A 25,095-nucleotide genomic window follows, 5' to 3' on the forward strand; every position below is an offset into this window, starting at 1 on the left:
ATTGTTTTGGGTTTCATACTGCTGCTTTCAACAATAATATCGTTTACCTATAAAGTCAAAACGTCACAGCAGGCAACAAAGTGCGGGCGGTTAAGGAGTAACAAACCTCTGCAGTAGCTTCAACAATATATGTCTGTATCGTGAATCTGTGTCACTTGTCACCACTCTGCTTGGAAAATTGTCCTGCAGACGCAAATAAGTCACTGTACTTTTCACTTCTTATTCATGGCAGCTGCTGTCATTTGTACTGTACACTGTATGCTTATGAAGCATAAGAAGTGTTTTTTCTCAGTATATTTTGATAGGATTATTAAGTCTATCCTCAGGCCATCTCGAGTACGTGTTAGGATTGAATCACTCTCCTTGGCTGTTTTTTGCTGGGTGTGTCGCAATGCTGTACACATATCACTCTCTTTAAACTGATAAGACAAAGAACTTAGCATTGATGTCCATAGGTCACCACCACAGTGTTAATGGGACTATTTGCTGTGTGTGTCAGTAATTATGAGTAAAGGTGAAGGTGAGTTTGAAGACATTCCTCAGTGCGTCTTGTGGCTTTTAGCTGAAAGATGCACAACAAGAAATGGGTACATGCAGGTTAGTTGCCTTAATGGGTGTGTTCCCTCTGTGCAGCTTGCCTTGTCTTGTTGGATAATTGCTCTGTAGGTACTGTATGTCATGTCTGGTCATAAACAGTTGAATCAACACAGACATCAATTTGCAAATGCAACCTCTTTGAGACAATAATGGCTGATCTGCTGCCAATCTTTAAACTCTGATGCAGTCTGACTCAGCTGCAGACATGCATTGTCAGGCACCTTTTTCCACCCACTGGCAAATTGTGCAGACCTAGTAACTTAGTAACTAAACTTGTTTGTTACCCTCATTCATGTATACAAATGTATTCTATCATATATCACTCTTTGCAATGTATTCCACTGTGAGGTCCCAGGTAACCCCCATGTGTAGGGTTATTTGCATCTTGCAGTTGAAGGATATTTACATTATTGTACATTCATATACTTGTATAATCTACTGGTCATGGCACATTCTGATGTTTTGGTTGTTTGTATTTTTCAGATGAACGAGATCGAGTACAGAAAAAGACCTTCACAAAATGGGTGAACAAGCACTTGATTAAGGTAATTGCAGACTCTTTAAACAGTCTTCAATACTCAATGTATACTATACAACACTGGTGAAGTTCATGATCTCCCCCTTAAGCATTAAATGTAAGAAGTGCAGTTCTATAAAATAGGTGGGCGTGGTTTAATTTATTTTGGCAAAATGTCTATGATCACGTTTTTATCCATGGAAATATATGAGCATATTCATATTGAATATGCCCTATTGGTAGTACAAAAACGTTTGTATAATTATGTAGCATTTGCCTAAATTAAGCGCTTTTTAGTATAAAATTGGCTAAATGAACTAAAATACAAATACAGTCGTCCTTTGCAATATCCCAGTTTGATTAGTGCGTCCTCGCTATAATGCGCTTTTTCAGAAATGAATTAATCAATAAAAGATCGCTGTTTCGTGGTACGCTATGATCTATTATTAGTCAAAACATATTGAAATACAAGTGGCATGTAGTGTTCTAGTCACTAGGCGGCAGTAATGACACAAAACATTACATTATATTACATTAACACTGCACGACGTTTTGGCGTGACTACTATTTTGGTGAAAAATTCTGTATTTTTTTTTTTTTTTTGGTGAAAAGATCTACCTCTAGAAGGGTTTGTTACTAGGTGTTGAGAGCTGCGCTTTCACCGACGTCACTTCCAGAAACGCCTCGTTTCAAGGCCGCCTATTAGTAATGGCTCCCGGCATGTACTATAAATGCAATTTTTACGAATTAACCGTTCACTTTCAAAAAACGAACAACGTAGAACATATTTACCAACAATGTACAACAGTTAAAGTTCATGTCAGTGACCCTTTAAAAGGTAGTAAAAAGGTTTTCTATGCTCTAGCTAACAAACTAATTAATTTGATTTATAAATGGACCCTACTTTGTGGAAATTCACTTATCATGGAACTAATTTACCACGATAAACAAGGGATTACTGTACATATATTTGCTCTTTTGTCACATTTTTGCAACTTCTCTGTTATGTGTATTTTGTTTGTTTTCTAAATGTCAGCCAATTATTATGTCGAATGTAATCGATCCCTCACCTGTACGTTACATACAAACATCACTCACTGTTTACACACATTAGCCGGTTTCTGCCTTTCGCACCATTATAGAGTGGCTTACCAGAAACCCCGTCAGTCATCAGATGAAAAACTGTGTAAACCATGCATCCACTGTCACCTTCCCACTCCCTTTATTCTCACACCACAAGATGAAAGCCCACTGAGGCATGGCTAATTTATGAAGGTAAACAGTCCTTGAGTTTCTCATTATAAATGAAATATTTGTTCCAGTAAAATAATCACAACCCTCATAGCATTGAAAACATCACTCATTATGTCACTTTGAAACACTATCATGAACCATACTCCAGTATATGTGCCGCCTTGTGCCATTAAGGCCTTTGTTATTTGTAGGGTATATTCACTCTACTCCTTAGGGCCATTCATCTTCTTTAGAAATGGAATGAGGCGGGCAGAAAAAGTGTTTTCCTTTCCATGAAAGTGCAACGCTAACATATTTTGCCGCCACACGTTCTTGTTTCTCTTATATGTTCACTGCAAAGTTGGGAGGGTGACTCATAGACATCTGGATTAGTTTAGTTGCCTCTGAGAAGTCAAATTATGGCGTCAACCCAAAGCTCATGGTCGCTAAGGCCAGCAGCAGCACAGTAGCACATTTGCAGACTGCGCAGGTTTTGGGTGGCTACATGCATTCTTGCCCAGCTCATACAGAAAAAGACACACTGAAGCCTGCAGATGCTCCTGAGTTACAGTATAAGCATGAACACGATGTGGTCCTAAATGTACTAAGCGACATGTTAACTCATGCATAAGACTTGCTCAGGCAGCAAGTTTAGCCATGCCAAACTGCAGTGGATACAAATACTATTTAAAATAGAGCACTAAGTAGTTAATCATTGTGCTGATTATATCATTTACTTTTCATGAGTGGCCATCCAAATAGTATGGTAAAAGAGTACAACCTAGCTGAAGAACTGTTATGTGAAGAGCTGCAAAATATTGTTGACACTTTAGTGGCTGTAAGGTGGGAATGTGGTTCAAAGATATTACAATGTCTAGAGTTAACAACATTAAAAACTACTGAAAATAATTCCATACAATTTATTGTAGCTTTAATCCTATCCATTCTAGCAGTGCTTCTTAAATAGTAGGACATTAAAGTCATTAGAACATGTCCGTTGTCTGTATGTTTAGTAGGCTTTTGGTTAAACAACAATAACAACAACCTCATTCACATCATCACCATCATAATTTGGTCTATCATTGTGTTTTGTTTGGTATTACATAAACATAGTCAACAAAATTGGATTAAGATTCAATTAACTTAATCTCCACCTACGGATGAAAAATGGCTCACATATGGGTGGGGATGTGTTAACTGTGTGGAATGCTGTGCGAAGGTTAAACTGACAGTGTGATTTATAGTGATAGTTTAATGGTGGGCTTGACCGAGACATGCTATATATTTTGGGTGTGGTAAGGATGAGTGCTCAGTAAATCTTTTTGGGTTGCATAACACAAAGTGTCATAACAACTATCAGCTGGGAATGAAATATAATAGATAAAAGGCTTTTTGCACCTATAATTGGGTCAGTGAGTTGTGTGGGATTACATAATGTAATGTTGATTTGCTTTGCTTCTTTGACATAGGATGGCAATATAGTTGGGGGCCTGTCCGTCTTCTTATGCGAGGGGCTTTCACATCAAGAGCTTTTATGGCAATCATGTACTTAATACAGTAATGATATGCAACTACAATTTACCATCAGGATTAAAGAGAACAACAGTTTAAAAAAATGCATATCGTCCCTAAAATTGACATATAATTCAGTTAGAATGGTACAATTCTATGAATATAATCCAAGAGAACACTAAAATGATAATTTAACTTACTGTACTTAAGACTTCACATACATAAAGCACAGTGTTATGCAAGCTCCACAAGAAAGCAACAGTGATACGTTGAGAGCGAACCCTAGTGGCCAAGGCAATGCTCCTGGTGGATAGGTTTGTTTCAATTCTTGCCAACATGAATCAACCCCTGTCCTAACTTGTAAGAGTGATTTTGTTTAATTCCATTTTGGGGCTGAGGCTTATTTTTCTACACGAGCAAACATTACTATAATAATGTCATAAGTGGCGATAAAGATTGCATATTAAAATCTAAATTCTTCTCCCCTTCTCTTATTTTGCGTACAACCAAATCATTCTGTAGATTATGCTGCACCTTGCCCTTCATTTCCATTTTATTCTGACTGTTTCTAATCATTTTATGCATTACTCATCTACTGCAATTCCTCCCTTTAGCCCTGGACAGCAGAGGTAGGTACCAGCATGCTCTTGTTAAGCACTTCTAAGTACAAATGGATTGCAAGAGTGGCAAACACCGTGTTTGCATTGTGATTGTCCCCCTTTTTACCTTCAACACTCTCCGCTTACATTCAATCGTTTGTTTTCCTGCACTATTGCTCACCTTCAGACTTCTAATGCAACAGAAAAGTGAAATCCCACTGCACCTCCATCACTTAATCAATAAGCCCAGTTTTGCCATGACAAAAATCCAGTGCCGTGTTTCAACAGGCATTTCTGTGACTGAACTCTTTTGCATCTGGTTTACCCAGTTGAACTCACTGATGTCTCACCTTTATTATTGCTTGGGCTTTAGTTGCTTACGGCTATGAATTCCTGACCTGTGTAGAATTGCACTGCTGGAGAGTGAGAGTTGTAAAAAATTATATATAGACCTTGGTGGAACCTTGGTTAGCGTCATTAATCCATTCCAGAAGGTCAGACTCAAATGGAAACGCTGTCATACATAGTCTAACCCAAATTATTTTTAATGCAAATCCAATGAATCCATTCCAGACACCCAAAAATGTTTTTTTTTATGTGTTAAAATGATTTTACATAGTTTTACATAGAACATCATTCAAAATGCGTGAAAATGACATATTAAAGGGATAAACATTTAACGTCACTTTTACCTTGATTGAAGAGGAGCAAGGGAGGAGCCAGGGAGGAGGAGAGGAGACACTATCAGTTAATTCTTGAATTCAATAGTGTTTCTCACCTTGTGGCTCCATTGTGGGTTATTTTGCAGCCGTGATCAAACGAAAAACAGACACTTGTGGCCTAACTATTTGAAATAGCAAAGAACTACAGGGTCAACCACTGATGGTATCATAGACAGGTGACGGTTGCCATTTTGTTAGCGAGCTAATAGGCTGCTAACAAGGACGTTTTATGATAAAAATACATTATGAACACAGTTGTACTCATGCACTGTATAAATAACACAACATGTTGCGTGCATTATTGTATACTAACAAGAAAATGTACGTGAACCAAGGCAAAAAATTTTGCGAAATTTTTTTTTTACGTCAATCCAAAAACATGCTAACCAGGGCGTACGCTAACCTAGCTTCTGCTGTGGACATCTAACTCCTCAGTGCTGAACTCTAATTATGTTGTAAATTTGTTAATATTAGATGAAACACACAATCCAAAAAACAGCTACAATAATTAAATACTTGATAAGAGTTTTTAGATAAGAGTTTTTAGTGTCCTACAAACAATATCTTAATCTGTTTCCATACTATTTGTAATAGATTGTTTGTCTTTTCTTCTGGCAGGCCCAGCGTCATGTATCCGACCTTTATGAGGACCTTCGAGATGGACATAACCTGATCTCATTGCTGGAGGTCCTCTCTGGAGAAACACTGGTCAGTAATACGGTATATCTCGGAAATATCAAGCTACAAATAAGCCCAATCCTGGTGCAAATGCTATTGTTATTTCATTGCTGAGCTGTTCATGCCATGTGACTAACTTTGTTTTTTTAACATTTAAACAAACTTTTGACCTGTGTGTGTGTGTGTTTGTTTGTGTGTGTGTGTGTGTGTGTTAACGAACTCCTGCCTGGTGCAGAATTCTGTTCCGAATCTTTGTTCTTTCCTTCACCTCCTGTTTGCCTCCCTTTAACCTTCCTGTGTGTGCACTGATCTTTGCCATCTGGTTTTCACCCTGTTGCTTTGCATTGCTCCTCTTGGGGCTAGCTGAGGGAGAGAAACATGGTCACAAGGGTTCAGTTGGTGAGTGGGTTCATAAGCTTCAGTTTTTTTCTTTGTCTTTTTTGGAAATGCAAATGATTCTTCATTGTTATATAGTGATTTGTTGGTAAAGTGTCATGTTTCCCTTCTAATTGTCCCCTTTCATTAATTTGTCCATCCTTTAACATCCTGATATTATCTTCTTTGGCTCTGTTAGCCCAGAGAGAAAGGCCGCATGAGATTCCACAAACTGCAGAATGTACAAATAGCACTGGACTTCCTCAAGCACCGGCAGGTAAAGTACATTTTATGATATCATGTTGTAAAATGTGAAAACCTTCACCCCATATCAACCCCTTGACTGTATTTTTTCCAATTAAAAATGCAACAATCACACTACAATTTTGTTTGCTTCTAGGTCAAATTGGTTAACATTAGAAACGATGACATTGCAGATGGGAACCCCAAGCTGACCCTCGGGTTAATATGGACCATCATCCTCCACTTCCAGGTCTCCTCCGCTGTCAGTGTTGTGTTTTATTATATTATCGCTGTCGCCCTTCATCTCTGGGATCTGCACCTGTTGGCTGCCTCTTCCAAACTCTTTGGTACCAATCAGAATGGACAGTACCCTGCCCCACTTGCAAAGAATACATCTTTATATTCACTTCTAACCATTATCCGAAAAGCCAATGTAACTCACTAACACCGCGTTAGAGAGTCTGTGAGTATATGAGTCACTGTGTCTGACTCTTGAGGGGAGGGTGTGTCTGACCACATGCCACAAACTATTCATGGGCCTCTTCATCGTGGTGTTTATGCCAAAAGCAAAGGCAGGAATTTCTTTAGTTATCAGAATAATTGGTGGATTTGCACCTTTTTAGAGCAGACATTCTTGGTGTAGGTTGCATAAAAGCTTCTCACTCACATGTTGAAAATAAATCACTTTGGTTTAGTGGTTCTTCATCCAACAGCATCCTTACATAACATATATAGCCTGCATAAAGAAGCAATTAAAGGCTTTATGCACATCTAATATTTAAGATTTTCTATTGGCGTAGCTGAAGACAAAATTTACTGCTTTTTTCTATGAATGATACCCCATTTGAAATTACACGACAATTAATCATACACATTCTCTCAATATTGAATAATCTCTTCATAGTAATATAATAATCTCTCTCTATTTCATTATAGTTGAAATGGATTGCAATTATTTTATTTTTCAACCTGGGTTTCCTGTATGATTATTTTCAATCTTTTGGTTTCCACTAATGACTAATGTTTTCCACCTTACCCCATGTTGTTTCCACAGTTCATTATATTTGTGTGTAACCACGCCATTCTTCTATACTGCTACAGATCTCCGACATTCAGGTCAATGGCCAATCTGAGGACATGACGGCCAAGGAGAAGCTGCTGCTCTGGTCTCAGAGAATGACTGATGGCTACCAAGGCCTTCGCTGTGACAACTTCACCACCAGCTGGAGAGATGGGAAACTCTTCAACGCTGTCATACATAAGCACTAGTGAGTCGCCTCAGTTTATTGCTGTCAGTATTTTCAGGTGGAAGCTTATCATCACATCCATCTATTATTTGATATTGCTTGCTGAAACCTGCTCAGTATTGTACCTTAGGCAACTATGTACTGTATATTACATAACTTTTGATATGTTTTGATTACTTTTAAACAAGTACAGCAATTCAAAGTGTGATAATCACAATTTGCTGAGCCTCTATATAGTCATAAGAAAAAAATAGCTCACTCCATGTTGTAACTCTTCTACTGCTGAACCCACAAAATGGTGAAAATTTGGCAAAACATGCAGCGGGCTTTGTTGTCTGTGCTAGTATTTTTTCAGATTAATGCGCCACATGGTGTCGCTGTTGTTAAACCCATAAATCGGATTGACTTGAAAGTTCAAGAATCGCCATTAAATTTGGTATACACCTTGAGGGGACTGACAAGCACATTGATTATTTCTATGATAGCATGTCTTCCAAAGCATTTTGAGCACCGCATTACATTACTTACCGCATTACTTTTGTCTACTGAATTATTTTCCCTTCCACTGTTGAGCTTTCTTTTGACATTTACTAATAATACATAAGAAGTGCATCTTCCGTGAAAACCAAACCATCGCTTATTCCGTAAACTGGTTTAAATGGCACAACTGCAAAGTGCATTTCCCTGTTTTCGTATGAAGACACAGATATATACTGTATTTTACCTGTGATAATGATAAAAAACATTGTTTATTATTGTATTCTCCTAGTCCCAGGCTCATTGACATGGGCAAAGTGTATCAACAAAGCAATCTGCAGAACCTTGAACAGGCCTTCTACGTTGCTGAGAAAGACCTGGGTGTGACACGTCTTCTAGACCCAGAAGGTACTACGATGTATTCTGTGATAGCACTAGACCCTTATACAAATGGTCCTGAATTAAATGTGAATTACATGATGTGGAAGTGCCATATCATGAAGTTGGTGTGTTTTTAAGTTATCCCTGGTTTCTGGGAGTGTAACAATTCACGATTTGGGGTTGCCAAAACGATTAAAGGATGACATTGGTTCATTTAGAACGATACAATCCGAAACAATTCAGTAACTTTAAATCAATTCAGTAACATTTTAGCCAAAAGATCAACCAGTCTGACTGTGAAATAAATACCTGGATACTGGACAGTGCAGGTGAAGTTTCCTAGATTCCCGTTCTTTTTTGTAAGGGAATCAGGTATAAATTGATTATAGATATAAACAAATAAGTAAACAACAATTAATGGCAAATGCATCCACATGTTATTTGAATAAAGTGCAACCAACACTTCAGGTTAAATCAACAATGAATGAATTAACAGATTGAATTAAATCAACTCTGTGATTAATTCCATCTGATAAAAATGATTTTACTTAAATTTCATACCTTAAAGGCTTAAAGTTGGACTTTCAAAGCACTCGTATGACTCCACAACAGTCGCCTTAACATGTCATCCGTGCGAAGACTGGAAAAAAAAATTCAGACTTAATGTTTTTTTGCAACAGACCACACATTTTTTTGACAAAATACACTCCATGCATTAATTCTGTAAAACATTTTAGTAAACTCCTGTGAATGCATGTATTCTATAATCCTTAGGTTTTTTTGTGATTGTGCTATTGTGCCGCAAGGAACATATGAACAGACATGATACAATTTTACCTTGTTCTTTCAGATGTTGATGTTCCACACCCAGATGAGAAATCCATTATCACTTACGTTTCGTCGTTGTACGATGTCATGCCTCGGGCTGCTGCACAAGACAGCACGAGAGCTAATGTGAGTAAAACATACTGTAGAACATGAATCAGAGTTGATGCAAAATGTGCCATATATTGTATAGATGTTCTTTAAGGAGGACATAAGTATCCATGATTTCATCTAAAAGTCCATCTACAGTGTATGCATGTGAAGATCAACTGCGAAATGATCAGTAAAGCATTCATACTGTCTATTCTGGCAAAACAAGAAAATAAATCTAAACTCCCTCACATTGTTATACCGTGTTTTCCGTCTCAAACTTACCATCACTACTGCTCCCATCATGAAAACCCCTTCCCAATTTCTCTCTCCACACAATACCTGGACTGTTCTTGGCGGCTAATTGAGTTTACTGTGGTGTGTGAGTGATTGAAAGTGAACACGAAGGAGAAGAAAAGCTCCCCTGTCTGCTGTTGTTGTTAAACTGTTGTTGCTGTCTGTTTTGCTGTCTGTTGGCTACAGGAGTTAGAGCTGCGCTGGCAGGAGTACTATGAGTTGGTGACTCTTCTGCTCCAGTGGATCCGCCACCATGTCATGGTCTTCGAGGAGAGGAAGTTCCCAGCCAGCTATGAGGAGACAGAGGTGAGAAGCTACATGATGACACATCACATGATGACACATATCATACATGGCATGCTGGAAATTACAAATTTGCACTTAAGATTGACGGACACAAATACTTTAAGTAGTTTTAAAATAGTTTTAATTTTGATGGTAATCTCAATTACAGCATCTAAAAAAGTATGTATAATGCACCCAGATCGACCTTAGCGGTCTTCTGTTGGTGGACCTGCCCTGACATTTCCTGTTAAAGTTTGCATTGGCACTTATATTTCTGTCTGGCACTTACAGTTCTCTGTATTTCACAGTAGAAACTTTGACCAATGATGTACTCATCAGATAATGTGAAAAAATATTGTGATAAAAAGTGAATCCATTTTGTCATGTATGTCTTACATGTACATTCTATTCTGCCGATTTTCATTCACCATAGTGGACTCGAAGTAAATTAGATGTCCGAACTCCAGGGAGAGCTCAATAATTCCTGCTACTTTAACTTGCATGAATGCACGCGATTGTAGCATGTACAGTATGTATATCGTCATCAGAAAGTAAGTAGTAGCGGTAGTATTTTTTTTAACCAAACTGATACCAATAACTTCCTGCTTTACAAGATCAACCCCAATAACCGATAATGTTTTAAATTTGTTATTTTTTAAATTTAGATGTAACTGTAGTTTGTGCACACCAGGGGGTAAGAAGCACTCAAAGAAAGTTGGATTTGACAAACTGTACATGCAGATTTGTCCTAAAATATGCTAACTATCATGACATCACTACTACTAACAAAACATAAAAACAATTAGCAGCCACTCAGAAGTACAAACAGTGGTACGGAGTGTTTTATAGCCAACTGCTGCGGATGTCTTTGGCGATGGGGGAGGACACCGCAGCAATGGGAGCGGGTCCCGGGTCTTTCTTTTGCGGGTGGCTTTAGGGCAGCTCCTTTGGCGGTTTGGGTGTCTTTGTGGGCTTTTGAAACACGGTCGTGGCGATGCTGGTGTTTCCGGTGACTGGTGGAGTTTGGTGTGTTGGGGGGTTGAAGTTTCATTGCAAAGTGTTTGCAGAGGTGTCTGAGGCAGGTGGGAGGTGCCACACGATCAACGCCATATTTGTTTACAACACGTGTTGAGCACTTGATTTGCACACTCCCATCTACAGCACAGTACAAGTAATCTCACCTCATTGAAGCTTTTTTTTCAACTTATCGGTTATCAGAGCTATTTTTGAATGATAGAGATTTATCAGTATGACATCACAATTCCTCATGTCGGTGCGATATTTATCGGGCAGCCCTTTAATAAGTTATACTTGGAAGATTTGTATAATAATAATAATAATAACGGTGAAATTACAAATAAAATATAATTTTGTGTTAGGTTAATTGGCGACTCTAAATTGTCCATAGGTGTGAATGTGAGTGTGAATGGTTGTTTGTCTATATGTGTCCCGCGATTGGCTGGCGACCAGTCCAGGGTGTACCCGGGCGAGAGGCGGGGTCCTCTCGCCCGAAGTCGGCTTGGATAGGCTCCAGCATACCCGCGACCCCAGTGAGGATAAGCGGCATAGAAAATGAACGGATGGATGGAATATCATTCATCATTATTATCAATTAGTATTATAAGTCTAGGTACATCTGTTTCTCTTTATTCCTCCTTTTTTAATTATTATTGAATTGTTATTAATTTGTCATTATTTGCTTTTGATTTATTTTGAATTTGATTATATTCTCTTTGTCGATGAAAAAAAGCAATGTTAAAGGATAACATAGCATGTAATACTTTGTAAACTTTAAAAAATAATTTTATTAATTGTTAAAGAAAATCTCTAACTGATTAATCCCTTTTTTTCCCCCTTCAGCTTCTTTGGCGCCAGTTCTTGAAGTTCAAGGAGACAGAGCTACCAGTGAAAGAGTCTGATAAGAACCGCTCGACACACATCTACCAGTCCTTTGAGGCAAGCCACCTGCATTCTTAAATTTATTGCGTTTTGTCTTGTCCCTGTTCTACTGAACAATGACTAATGCCTTGTGCTGCCACTTTCTCACAGAGTGCAGTACATGCTGGTCAGGTGAAGGTCCCTCCAGGCTACCATCCTATTGATGTGGAAAAAGAATGGGGTCGACTCCATGTGGCTATCCTGGAGAGAGAGCGACTGCTGAGGACTGAGTTGGAGAGGTTAGCTGGCAGATATTTAATACCATGTAAACTTTAACAGAATTTTGATTGAAAACACTTGAAATAAACCACTGAACTAAAAAGAAGTCGCAACAACATAGCAATGCAGAAACACAAACCACCCTGTGCAGTGTCGTATTTGTGTTTTTTACATCATCCGTATGTAAGCAGGCCACTTCTTGGTTCACAGATAACGATTTAAGATGACTGGATCATACCATTTTTGGGCAAATGTTCGTGTACAAACAAACATTTCCAAACAACAACAAATGTGTATGTGATGTTTCGTACTCCCTATTTCCATCCATCCATCCATTTTCTATGCCGCACTGCGAACTGCAATACAGCACAGAAGATTCCTTATTTATTTCTTTGTGTTTTTTGTATTAATCAGACTTGAGAGACTACAGAGGATCTTTAGCAAAGTCCAGATGGAGTCGGGGAGGTATGATGAGCACCTCAACCACCTAGAAACCTTGCTGCAGACGGTGAGTCACACTGCCAGTCTCATAGCCATGAGAATGGCATTTTAATTAGCTTTTTGTCTCTTTAGGACATGCGTCTACTGAATGCTGGCAAACCAGCTCAGCACACAGCAGAAGTCGAGCGTGAGCTGGACAGAGCCGACAATGTAGTTCGTCTGCTCTTCAACGACGTGCAGACCCTCAAGGATGGGCGCCATCCACAGGCTGAACAGATGTACCGCAGGTGGGTGCAAGAAGAACTCAACTCAAAGCATTTTTATCATGAAGCACTTAAAGACATGAAGAAAAATTAATTACCAGCTATGTCCCCTCTATATCCGCAGGGTTTACTGCCTTCATGAGCGCCTGGTCAACTTGCGCAGTGATTATAATCTGCGTCTGAAGACTGCCCAGGTTGCCATGACCCAAACTACCCTGAAGACTACCATGAAGGCACGGCCTGAGCTGGATGACGTGACCTTGCGCTATGTCCAAGATCTTCTGGCCTGGGTGGAGGAGAACCAGCAGCGTATCGATGAAGGTGAATGGGGATCCGACCTGCCTTCTGTAGAATCACAGCTGGGCAGCCACAGAGGCCTGCATCAGACAGTGGAGGACTTCAGGTCAAAGATTGAACGTGCAAAGGCTGATGAGGTAGTCGTTTTATCGTTTTTCTTTTCTTTTTTTCCCCCATTTAGGGCCACATCTAATTAATGAATTTTGTCTGTATCTACTGTACTGTATTTCACACGTACTATTTTTCAGAGTCAGTTATCCCCTGGAAGCAAAGGCACTTACAGAGAATACCTGGGTAAACTGGACCTTCATTATGGCAAACTACTGGTAAATAACCTTTACAATGATATGATTAACAACTGAATGTACACGGCCTGGTGTAAGATTTTAAGAGCTGTCAATGAAATACTTATGTAACATATTTCATACTTTTTCACCCTCAGAATTCCTCAAAGTCCCGTTTAAGAAACTTGGATTCACTGCATGCATTTGTCAGCGCAGCCACCAAGGAGCTCATGTGGTTGAACGACAAAGAGGAGGAGGAAGTCAACTTTGACTGGAGTGATAGGAACAGCAACATTACCGCCAAGAAAGACAACTACTCGGTTTGTATCGCAAGTGTAATTTCCCCTTTCGTGTTCTCGTATTAAGCTCTCTAGATTGTTTGAGATGCATCTGTACACAATACAAGAATGTATTTACGGTATATTTGTTATAACTTGTTATTTTCCCTACCATTCATATATTTTAGGCTCTCATGCGGGAGTTGGAGCAGAGGGAGAAAAAAGTAAATGACATTCAGACTACAGGAGACAAACTTGTCAACAATGGCCATCCTGGCAAGAAGACGGTGGAGGTGAGTACAAAAAATAAACAAAACGTTTGACAGAAAAAGTATACTTTTGATTGTTTTATTTTTTTATATTCACCAACTTGCTATCGCCATGTCTGTTTGTCATCTACCAGGCCTTCACAGCCGCCCTGCAGACACAGTGGAGCTGGATCCTGCAGCTGTGCTGCTGTATTGAGGCTCATCTTAAAGAGAACACAGCTTACTATCAGGTATTGGCTCTCTGATAGTCACGCATTTATGATTCATGAACTCAAAATTGCAATTGTATTTACATTTTGTGTGAATGCTGAGACATAACATCATAGCATGTGAGCATGATGAGCTAATGCCATAAGAACCATAATTATTATTATTTAAGACACACTGTATTACAGTTGCACTTGAAATTATTCAACCCCTATTGTAAATTAAATTGGTAATACTAATGGTTATGATTTTGTTTATTATGAACATACTTTAAGGGACTGGATGCACCTGCCTAGAGGGCACCAACATTCGAATGTACAAAATAGCATTATATCCTGCCTCGTCCTGCTTTTAGTACTCCGACGTTATTTAATTAATGTCATTTCTGAACCATGTGTAACTAGCTTCGTCTTCCATCTCATAGTTCTTTGCTGATGTAAAAGAAGCCCAGGACAAGATGAAGAAATTGAAAGAGACCATGAACAAGAAATACAGTTGTGATCGCTCCACCACAGCCACACGGCTGGAGGATCTGCTGCAGGATGTTGTGGTAAGGGATGAAGGCTGACAAATATCTGAATGTGCACTCTTGTTCCATCCCTCTAGTTGTAATCTAGTTGACGTCTCTGTCCATAGGAGGAGAGAGAACAGCTGAATGAATTCAAAACTCATGTGAACGGCCTGAACAAGAGAGCTCGCTCCATCATCCAGCTGAAACCACGCAACCCTACCACTTCCATCAAAGGCAAACTCCCCATTCAAGCTGTCTGTGACTTCAAACAACAAGAGGTTGGATCACTTGCTTGATGTCAAATGACTGATTTGAACACCCAAAGAGCCACTGTAGAATTAAATGGTGGATTCTTTCACAGATCACTGTTCATAAAGGGGATGAGTGTGCACTCCTCAACAATTCCCAGCCTTTCAAATGGAAGGTGCTGAGTCGCTCTGGGCACGAGGCAGCTGTGCCCTCTGTTTGCTTCTTGGTACCTCCCATCAACAAGGACGCAATGGACAGTGTGTCCAGGTGAGAAACACAGTGAAGCAAAATTGTCACTCAGAAGATTTCCTCCATTTTCTTAAATCTAATACCTCATCTTGGTAATGTAACAATACTCTATTTCTACCCTTTCTCCGACTTCCAGTCTGGATACAGATCATCAGAAGATGGTGTCCATGTGGCAGATGTTGTATATCAACATGAAGAGTCTGCTGTCTTGGCAATACCTGATGAGGGACTTTGCACAGATTCGCTCCTGGAATATTACTACGGTATGTGTTGATGAACATCTTGTCTCGAGACCTGCTAGCTGATGTTTTTAAAATGTATTTTGTACTTATAATTTATTACAAATTGCATTTTAATGAAATGGTCACTTACTGTGTAATTATATTTTGCTTTGCATGCAATTATTGTCCAAACAAACAATTAACATGTAAGGCTTTTTAGCGGTATGGCACCTTGACACTGCTCGGGAAGCTGACTAGCGTCTCTTAAAAAATGAGTTGAAATTCAAAATGTTGACCCTTGAGCCCAAAAGTCAACTTTTTACAGACTAAATGCTGAGGCCACTTTCATTATAAATATGCACTCTTGAGCATTCATCCTCATTTTTTGTGAAATAGCAATATATGGAGGCATAATAGTATAACAAATAAATACTGATAGTAATACAGTTACACTCTAAATTCAACCCCCATTGTAAATGACATTTCTTTTCCAAATGTACAAATGGTAGACGGCCAGTTTTAAATTAGATATGTTGAGCTCTTTAAATTATTGTTTGTTTATTGCAAACTACTGCAATTTTATGAACTTTGCGAATGAATAGAATGTACACTTCAACAAGAACACCTGCATAGACAAATAAGATTGATGACATTGTTCTTTTTTTTTTAATTAATCCATTTGTGATAATATCAGTCAACATTTTTATTTGACTATTTGTGTCTTGCATCAGTGAGTTCTAATGTGTCATATCCTTATCTCGCTTCTCCTTTGTCCTTTCCAGTTAAAATCAATGAAACCAGATGAATATAGACAAATGATGAGGAACCTGGAACTCCACTACCAGGACTACATGCGTGACAGCAAGGACTCTCAGCTCTTTGGACCTGATGACCGTGTACAAGTGCAGGACGACTACACTAAATGCACCCAGCACTTTGACAGCCTACTTCGCTCCATGGAGAAAGGTAAAAACTTTAAAATATCTGCCCTTTAAAGACAGGAGATACATCAAAGGGAGAAATGCCATGACGATAAGCATAGATCATGTGGTATATGTTATGTTGTTAATTAATATTGCAGGACGAATGGTTGTTAAGATCAAAGGTGAGTATATCTAAAATCATGCACAGCGGCAGCTACTATGTGTACGTGCTTCTTAGCATTAGAACACACGTGAGATGTTATTTTTCAAGTAGACGTAGATGATGACTGCATGGTGGAAAGTATGCACAAAGTACTTAGTCACTTCGTAATAGTGTGTACTGATGTGAAACAGGCCATATGCTTGTATACCCGCATAATCTAATGAGGCTTATTAATACTGTATATCAACATATTTTTATTATTAACTATTGGTGTTTGGGTCTCATTAGATTGTAGTGGCTGTACGGGTGTACCTAATACCGTGGCCGAGGAGTGTATCAGCTATGTATGAATTGCATGTGCTATTGTGTTGAGTGTACTGCAAACTAGGTGATACATATACAAAATTTCTGTGGCTATGTGCAAAAATGTTAATGAATGACTGTCATTACCATCAATCAATTATTAGGGGTGAATAAATTACAGTATAATGTATTCACACATTTATACATGAATATAAATCCTGCATCCTAGGTCAACAAAATGAGTCTCTTTGTAAGAACTACATCACTGATCTCAAGGACCTGCGACTGCGAATTGAGGACTGTGAGGCCCAGACTGTGGCCCGCATACGCAAACCAGTGGAAAAGGAACCACTGAAAGAATGTGTTCAGAAGACAGTAGACCAGAAGGTATGATGCACTCACTTACTTGATACTGCCTGTGCTTAAATGCATTCCTGTGTGCATGAGAACATGTACTAATCTCCTAAAAATGAAGCATCCTCAGACTATCAAATAATCTATTTTTAGTGTTTCTCACAGGACTGCAATCTATTTGTGGCTATGGTAATTGTCACATTCCCATAATTGGCCATGATGCATGATGCAAAAAGTTTTTTTAAAAAACATAAAGAGCAAAACAATTACGTTTAAAACTTCTGGCACTGTTTTTATCTTTCACAACAAAACTGAGCCGCCTGTGAGCACTCATATATATATATATATATAGTGTGTGTATGTATGTATGTATATACTGTATATATGTGTACCTTGCATGTATATGTATGTTAACTAATGCAGTTTATCTATTTTACAGAAAGTGCAGGTGGAGCTTGATGGCCTCAAGAAGGACCTTGATAAGGTGTCTGTGAGGGCACAAGACATCTTGAAATCCCCACAGGAGTCTGCTTCTACTCCTGTGTTGCGTTCTGAGCTTGACCTTACGGTGCAGAAAATGGATCAAACGCACATGCTCTCCTCCATTTATCTCGAGAAGTGAGACCCTGTTCCCCATGTCAACAGATTATGCGTCATTAAGAAAAATGGCTCAGTGCTTGCTGCTTCCACGGTGGTGTGCGCTCAACTGATTTATTGTCTCTTGTACCAGGCTGAAGACTGTGGAAATGGTCATCCGTAATACTCAGGGTGCAGAAGGTGTCCTTAAGCAGTATGAGGATTGCCTGCGTGAAGTCCACGCTGTGCCCAGTGACGTCCAGGCAGTCGATACATACCGTGCAAAGCTTAAGGTAATCAGTGTATGAAAAAAATGTCTCATTTAAGATTATCAGTGGGTCAAAAAAGTTTGGGGACCGCAGCTATAGACAAAATAAATAAAATAAAAACTAAGTGGTGCTCCTAAAATATATTAGTAGGAAAGGTAGCTCATGTAGCCTAATCTTTATCAAACTTTTATTTTGTGATCCCTGATTGCCTTCTCATTCTCTTTTTGCTTGCAGAAAATGAGAGCCGAGGCAGAGGCTGAACAGCCTGTGTTTGATTCCCTTGAAGAAGAACTCAAGAAAGCTTCTGGTGTGAGCGACAAGATGAGTCGTGTGCACAGTGAGCGCGATGCTGAGCTGGACCACTACCACCAGCTCCAGTCTAGTGTTCAGGACCGGTGGAAGGCCGTGTTCACGCAGATTGACCTCCGCCAGAGGGAGCTGGAGCAGCTCGGCCGCCAGCTGGGTTACTACCGGGAGAGTTATGATTGGCTCATCACCTGGATAGCTGACGCCAAGCAAAGACAAGAAAGGATCCAGACTGTGCCCATCACTGACAGCAAAACACTTAAGGAGCAACTGGCACTGGAGAAGGTCAGTGGTGTAGTTTGACTTCACCACTAACTCATGAATTGTCTTCACATAAAACAAGTGAGACACTTTTTATCTTAAAACAGAAATTACTGGAGGAGATTGAGAAGAACAAAGGCAAAGTTGATGAGTGTCAGAAATATGCCAAAGCATACATCGATACAATCAAGGTGAGACTAGACAACACCAATGTAAATTTAAAAATCCCTGAGAAATTGTGTGAATATTCAAAGATGCTGTTAGCAAGCTGCAATACTAAGAAATAAGTGATTTGCAGACAATACCGATGGCTAATACATCACAGCATATTATAGCGGTCCAAACATGGCTGCTATGGGCCATGAGCAGGAACAGGATGGTTTTAGAATATCACTGGTTGCTTAGTAAGTTTTTGGTGTCTTTGTTTATGAGGTTATTGCCACATCGTGCATGTGAATGCTTGTCTTTTAGCATTGAAGAATGGCTATTAATTTGTTTTAATTATAATATTGTACATTTATTTTCCCCCAATAGGACTATGAACTCCAGTTGGTTGCCTATAAAGCACAAGTGGAGCCCCTTGCTTCTCCTCTGAAGAAAAGCAAACTGGATTCTGCATCTGATAACATTATTCAGGAGGTATATTTCTTCAAATCAATATTCTATTGACTAGTTGAATACATTAATACATTGAATACACATGTTTATCAATGACTGACATAAAGATGATTTTCTTACCCACAATACTCTTATTTCCCCACCAGTATGTAACACTGAGGACCCGCTACAGTGAGCTGATGACACTGACTAGTCAATACATCAAGTTCATCACAGATGCACAGCAGCGCCTGGAGAATGAGGAGGTGCGTGACTTATGGCTGGGGTTCCCAAACAAACTAAAGGCTAACAATAACCTAACCAACAAACTAATCGACAAAACAAGCAACACATTTATCCTCCCATAACAACACTCATGCATTTACACGGTCAGTTACACACACACACACACAAAGACATTCTCACGACAACTGCTGATATCTTTGATAGGAAAAGAGCAGCAGCTGTTAAAATTTACCTGGATGCTGTATTTACTTTATTTATTTTCCTGGGTTTACAGCATCTAAAACTGCAAGCTCCTGGTTTGCTTTTTTTCTTTCATTTGGTAGTGTCCCATTGCAGGTTTGGGGGAAGGGGTTCTTTCTTTCACTACAGGTTTTATTTCGTTTCCTATATTTCTGCTCACTTTTCAAAACTATACCTCTGTCTTATTCTAGTATCATAGGTGTATCCCAAATCAACACAGTTTTCCCTTCCTTTCTAACCCTAACGGCTTGTGTGTTTGTTTGCTTCTCTTAACTGCTTGCCAGTGGTTTGCCGAGATGAATGCTTGAACTTGTCTGAGCATTAAAAAGGTAAATTGTTTAGAGGTGAAGGTTCTCACACATACAGTATATGTGCTTATTGGTTTCCCTTCATTTTTCACTACATGGTTTCAAGCTTTACTTTATTGAATTTCTAAATCTTTGGTAGCTGCAAAAGATAAACTTTAGAAACAATTCAAGTTCAAAATCCTTATATACCAGCACTGTTTCTCTTTGTCAATCTCATGTTTGAGTGGACTTAAAACTTACAGAATTCCTTTTCAATGGTTTTCTAACAAACAGTGGCATTTTCTGGGTTTTTGGTTTTTCACTTTGCACATCTTTCACGTTTCATTCAATGGTGGTGTATGGTGATTTAAAGAACCCTAATTAAAAAAAAATATAAGTGCCCCAACAGCTGGACACTGTATAAAGAAAAAAAAAATGTTTAGGATTTTATAGATAAATTAACATGCATTTGAATATCCTACTACCTATTTTGATAAGACATTAAGATTATTATATTAATATAAGGTAAAAAGAAGCAGATTTTGAGTGTAGGAAGTCCAATCACAGTTGCATGCAATTTGATTTTCTTGCTGTGAATATATTCCATCCATTAACTGATATCATCATCCATTTTTCTTGAATTGCCTTGTCATATATTCTTTGCATTGCATCGTGAATTTAACATCACTTGAATGTGAATCTGTTTTGCATCTGACATTGATCTTTAACTTGATCTTTAAGCTAACTTTTAATATTAACTTTGCTCTGGTAATGCTGTACATTGCATTGCTCTTATTCCAGTGTGATTATGTTGTGATTACCCTTTGTAATTACAATTTTAACCCACACTGTTTTGAGCTGGCGAATGTAAAGTGTCACCTATAACGTGTCATGCTTAATTATAATCTTTTCTTTACCATTTGCTTCCACTAATGCAGAAAACTGCAGAGAAACTCAAAGCAGAAGAACAGAAAAAAATGGCTGAGATGCAGGCTGAGTTAGACAAACAGAAGCAGATAGCTGAAGCTCATGCAAAGGCCATTGCCAAGGCAGAAAAAGAGGCGCAAGAGTTGAAGCTTAAAATGCAGGAAGAAGTTAGCAGGAGAGAAATTGCTGCTGTAGACGCAGAAAAGCAAAAGCACAATATCCAGCTGGAACTCCATGAGCTCAAAAACCTTTCAGAGCAGCAGATCAAAGACAAAAGTCAACAAGTGGATGATGCTCTTCAAAGCCGAACAAAGATTGAAGAGGAAATCCGCCTCATTAGGATTCAACTTGAGACAACAGTAAAACAAAAATCTACCGCAGAATCTGAGCTAAAGCAACTTCGCGACAGAGCAGCTGAAGCTGAGAAACTTAGGAAGGCTGCCCAAGAAGAAGCTGAAAAGCTTCGCAAACAAGTCCATGAAGAGAGCCAAAAAAAACGCATGGCTGAGGAGGAACTCAAATTCAAATCTGAGGCAGAGAAGGAAGCTGCGCGTCAAAAGCAAAAAGCACTGGATGACCTTGAAATGTTTAAGATGCAGGCAGAGGAGGCGGAAAGACAAGTGAAGCAAGCTGAGATTGAAAAGGAAAGACAAATCAAGGTTGCTCATGTGGCAGCCCAAAAGAGTGCTGCCGCTGAGCTCCACAGCAAGCACACTTCCTTTGTGGAAAAGACCTCAAAGCTGGAAGAATCCCTTAAACAAGAGCATGGCGCTGTCCTTCAATTGCAACAAGAAGCTGCACGTCTGAAGAAACAACACGAAGATGCAGAATTGGCTAGGGAAGATGCAGAAAAAGAACTTGAGAAATGGAGGCAAAAGGCTAACGAGGCCCTCCGTCTCAGGCTCCAGGCTGAGGAAGAAGCTCACAAAAAGAACCTTGCACAAGAAGAAGCTGAAAAACAAAAGGAGGAGGCGGAGCGGGAGGCTAGAAAGAGATCCAAAGCTGAAGAGTCAGCCTTGAAGCAGCGAGACATGGCAGAAAAAGAACTTGAGAGGCAGAGAAAAATGGCTGAGAGCACTGCTGAGCAGAAACTTGCTGCAGAACAGGAACTGATTCGCCTCAGGGCAGACTTTGACAATGCAGAACAGCAGAGGTCCCTGCTAGAAGATGAACTTTACCGTCTCAAGAATGAAGTCATTGCAGCTCAACAACAAAGAAAACAGCTAGAGGATGAACTAACCAAGGTGAGAAGTGAAATGGATCTACTGATTCAGCTGAAGTCCAAGGCAGAAAAAGAGACCATGTCCAACACCGAAAAGAGCAAACAGCTTCTTGAGGCGGAGGCTGCCAAGATGAGGGACCTAGCTGAGGAGGCAAGCAAGCTAAGAGGCATCGCAGAGGAGGCTAAGCATCAACGCCAAGTTGCTGAGGAAGAGGCAGCTCGTCAGAGAGCAGAAGCTGAGAGGATCCTCAAAGAGAAGCTTGCAGCTATAAGCGAAGCCACCCGTTTAAAAACTGAAGCTGAAATTGCTCTGAAAGAGAAAGAAGCAGAAAATGAGAGACTGCGGAGACAAGCTGAAGATGAGGCTTACCAGAGGAAGGCATTGGAAGACCAAGCCAACCAACACAAGCTAGCTATTGAGGAGAAGATCCTCCAACTAAAAAAATCATCTGAGGATGAAATGGAAAGGCAAAAGGCTATAGTGGATGACACGCTCAAACAGAGGCGAGTTGTTGAAGAAGAGATCAGAATCCTTAAGCTCAACTTTGAGAAAGCTTCCTCTGGAAAACTAGATCTGGAACTCGAACTGAACAAGCTTAAAAATATTGCAGAGGAAACTCAACAAAGCAGACTCAGAGCAGAGGAGGAAGCTGAAAAGCTGCGAAAGCTCGCCCTTGAGGAGGAGAAAAAGAGGAGGGAAGCCGAGGAAAAAGTCAAGAAGATCACCGCTGCAGAGGAAGATGCAGCTCGTCAACGCAAGGCCGCTCAGGAAGAACTTGAGCGTTTGAAAAGGAAGGCGGACGAAGCCAGGAAGCAGAAAGAAGAGGCCGACAAAGAAGCAGAAAAACAGGTTGCGGCAGCCCAACAAGCAGCCCTGAAATGCAGTGCAGCTGAACAGCAAGCCCAAAGTGTTCTAGCTCAACAGAAGGAGGACAGCATCATGCAGAAGAAGCTTAAGGAAGAGTATGAGAAAGCCAAGATGCTTGCAAAACAGGCTGAGGCTGCAAAGGAGAAGGCAGAACGGGAAGCAGCACTCCTCCGTCAGCAAGCAGAGGAAGCAGAGCGCCAGAAAGTGGCTGCTGAGTTAGAAGCCACGAATCAAGCCAAAGCCCAAGAGGATGCTGAGAGGCTTCGGAAGGAGGCTGAATTTGAAGCTGCTAAACTTGCCCAAGCTGAAGCAGCAGCACTGAAACAGAAGCAACAAGCTGATGCTGAAATGGCAAAACACAAAAAACTGGCAGAGCAAACCCTGAAACAAAAGTTCCAAGTAGAACAAGAGCTCACGAAGGTTAAACTTAAGCTTAGCGAGACTGATAATCAAAAATCTCTGCTTGACGAAGAGCTCCATCGTTTGAAGGATGAGGTTGAAGATGCTGTCAAACAAAAGGCACAGGTAGAAGATGAACTGTTCAAAGTAAAAGTTCAAATGGAAGAGCTGCTCAAGCTTAAAATGAGAATTGAGGAGGAAAATCAGCGCCTCATTAAAAGAGACAAAGATAACACTCAAAAATTCCTTGCAGAGGAAGCTGAAAATATGAAAAAGCTCGCTGAAGATGCTGCAAGACTAAGTGTCGAAGCCCAAGAGGCCGCTCGCTTGAGACAGATTGCTGAAGATGACTTGAGTCAGCAACGCGCTCTTGCAGACAAAATGCTGAAAGAGAAAATGCAGGCCATACAGGAAGCATCCAAATTTAGAGCTGAGGCAGAACTGCTTCAAAGGCAGAAGGTGTTGGCTGAAGAGCAAACACAAAAGCTGCTTGAGGACAAACAACTCATGCAACAGCGTCTGGACGAGGAAACTGAGGAATACCAGAAGTCACTTGAAGCAGAAAGAAAACGGCAACTTGAGATCGTAGCAGAAGCCGAAAAACTTAAACTCCAAGTTTCTCAGCTCAGTGAAGCCCAGGCCAAAGCCGAAGAAGAGGCTAAGAAATTCAAGAAACAAGCGGATGCAATTGCATCCCGTCTTCATGAGACTGAAATTGCCACCAAAGGAAAAATGACTACTGTTGAAAAACTGGAAGTTGAAAGACTGAATACCACTAAAGAGGCAGATGACTTACGCAGGTCTATCGCAGAGCTCGAGAACGAGAAGGCTAGACTGAAAAAAGAGGCTGAAGAACTTCAAAATATGTCTAAAGAGGTATTGTGTAAAAAATGGCATAACAAGCAGTGTATGCCATTGTTAACTATTCTCTGAAAACTAACCAAAATCTTTCTTCCAGTTTCCTCTATCCCTTTTCTTTGATTGTACTAACCATGTATCTTTGATTTTAAGTATCACTTAAATCTTTTTTTTTTTTTTTACAGTGCACTGTGCTCATGCACGTCCCTCCCTGAATGCTTCATGCCATGGAATGTTTCGAGAATGCTTCATTTTATGTTTCATTAAAAAAAATAATAGTCATGAAAAATAATCATTTGTACCCTTGCTGCAAAATAATTGAAAACTGCTTTATTTGATTTGTTGAGTATAAATTATTTAAAATGAAATGCCTAACAGCCAAATTAATAAAAATGTCGCGAAGATGGAAAGTCATCGTTAAATCCGGAATTAGGCCATTCATCCCGGATAACTAACCTACAATTACAACATATAATAATGAATGTGTCATTTCTACAGTACTTTTCATTTTAGTAAATAACGCAGGACAAAACCATTTTAACAATGGGGGAAAAAACATTGTGCAATATAGTTTGAATTAGTTAATTAGTTAGAACAACTAATCATTTTAATGTATTATCCAAAACAACAAACAATAGACACGAACAGAATCACATAATTGTATGAATAATTTAGTACGCATAAGCAGATTGCACTGTATGACTTGTGAAGTAAACATTGGGTGTGGAAAAATGTACATGCACCACTTACATACCTGTACTTACTTGGTGTTTTCTATATTTTTTCTGCCAG

At 39.6% G+C, this 25,095-nt stretch overlaps 1 protein-coding gene across 36 annotated transcripts in view; it reads left to right on the forward strand.

Annotated features, from left to right (window-relative positions):
• LOC129185395 (plectin-like) overlaps positions 1-25,095 on the forward strand; it is a 109,576-nt gene that overhangs the window by 77,733 nt on the left and 6,748 nt on the right. For 9 of the 36 annotated variants that reach the window (XM_054782402.1, XM_054782414.1, XM_054782410.1 and 6 more), the window contains 33 exons: positions 1,081-1,142; positions 4,474-4,488; positions 5,799-5,888; positions 6,222-6,257; positions 6,433-6,510; positions 6,634-6,738; positions 7,578-7,744; positions 8,493-8,608; positions 9,432-9,535; positions 9,980-10,099; positions 11,939-12,034; positions 12,128-12,255; positions 12,650-12,743; positions 12,809-12,963; positions 13,064-13,373; positions 13,485-13,562; positions 13,679-13,840; positions 13,987-14,091; positions 14,202-14,297; positions 14,699-14,824; positions 14,911-15,063; positions 15,147-15,301; positions 15,420-15,546; positions 16,287-16,470; positions 16,586-16,609; positions 17,123-17,280; positions 17,687-17,865; positions 17,978-18,116; positions 18,327-18,683; positions 18,767-18,850; positions 19,194-19,298; positions 19,424-19,522; positions 20,968-24,321. In XM_054782402.1, the coding sequence (XP_054638377.1) occupies positions 1,081-1,142; positions 4,474-4,488; positions 5,799-5,888; positions 6,222-6,257; positions 6,433-6,510; positions 6,634-6,738; positions 7,578-7,744; positions 8,493-8,608; positions 9,432-9,535; positions 9,980-10,099; positions 11,939-12,034; positions 12,128-12,255; positions 12,650-12,743; positions 12,809-12,963; positions 13,064-13,373; positions 13,485-13,562; positions 13,679-13,840; positions 13,987-14,091; positions 14,202-14,297; positions 14,699-14,824; positions 14,911-15,063; positions 15,147-15,301; positions 15,420-15,546; positions 16,287-16,470; positions 16,586-16,609; positions 17,123-17,280; positions 17,687-17,865; positions 17,978-18,116; positions 18,327-18,683; positions 18,767-18,850; positions 19,194-19,298; positions 19,424-19,522; positions 20,968-24,321 (7,361 nt within the window). The remainder of the gene's footprint in view (positions 1-1,080; positions 1,143-4,473; positions 4,489-5,798; positions 5,889-6,221; positions 6,258-6,432; positions 6,511-6,633; positions 6,739-7,577; positions 7,745-8,492; positions 8,609-9,431; positions 9,536-9,979; positions 10,100-11,938; positions 12,035-12,127; positions 12,256-12,649; positions 12,744-12,808; positions 12,964-13,063; positions 13,374-13,484; positions 13,563-13,678; positions 13,841-13,986; positions 14,092-14,201; positions 14,298-14,698; positions 14,825-14,910; positions 15,064-15,146; positions 15,302-15,419; positions 15,547-16,286; positions 16,471-16,585; positions 16,610-17,122; positions 17,281-17,686; positions 17,866-17,977; positions 18,117-18,326; positions 18,684-18,766; positions 18,851-19,193; positions 19,299-19,423; positions 19,523-20,967; positions 24,322-25,095) is intronic. The other 27 variants (XM_054782403.1, XM_054782418.1, XM_054782411.1 and 24 more) reach the window with 15 other exon arrangements.

This window comes from Dunckerocampus dactyliophorus, chromosome 7, assembly GCF_027744805.1.
Source record: "Dunckerocampus dactyliophorus isolate RoL2022-P2 chromosome 7, RoL_Ddac_1.1, whole genome shotgun sequence".
NCBI lineage: Eukaryota > Metazoa > Chordata > Actinopteri > Syngnathiformes > Syngnathidae > Dunckerocampus > Dunckerocampus dactyliophorus.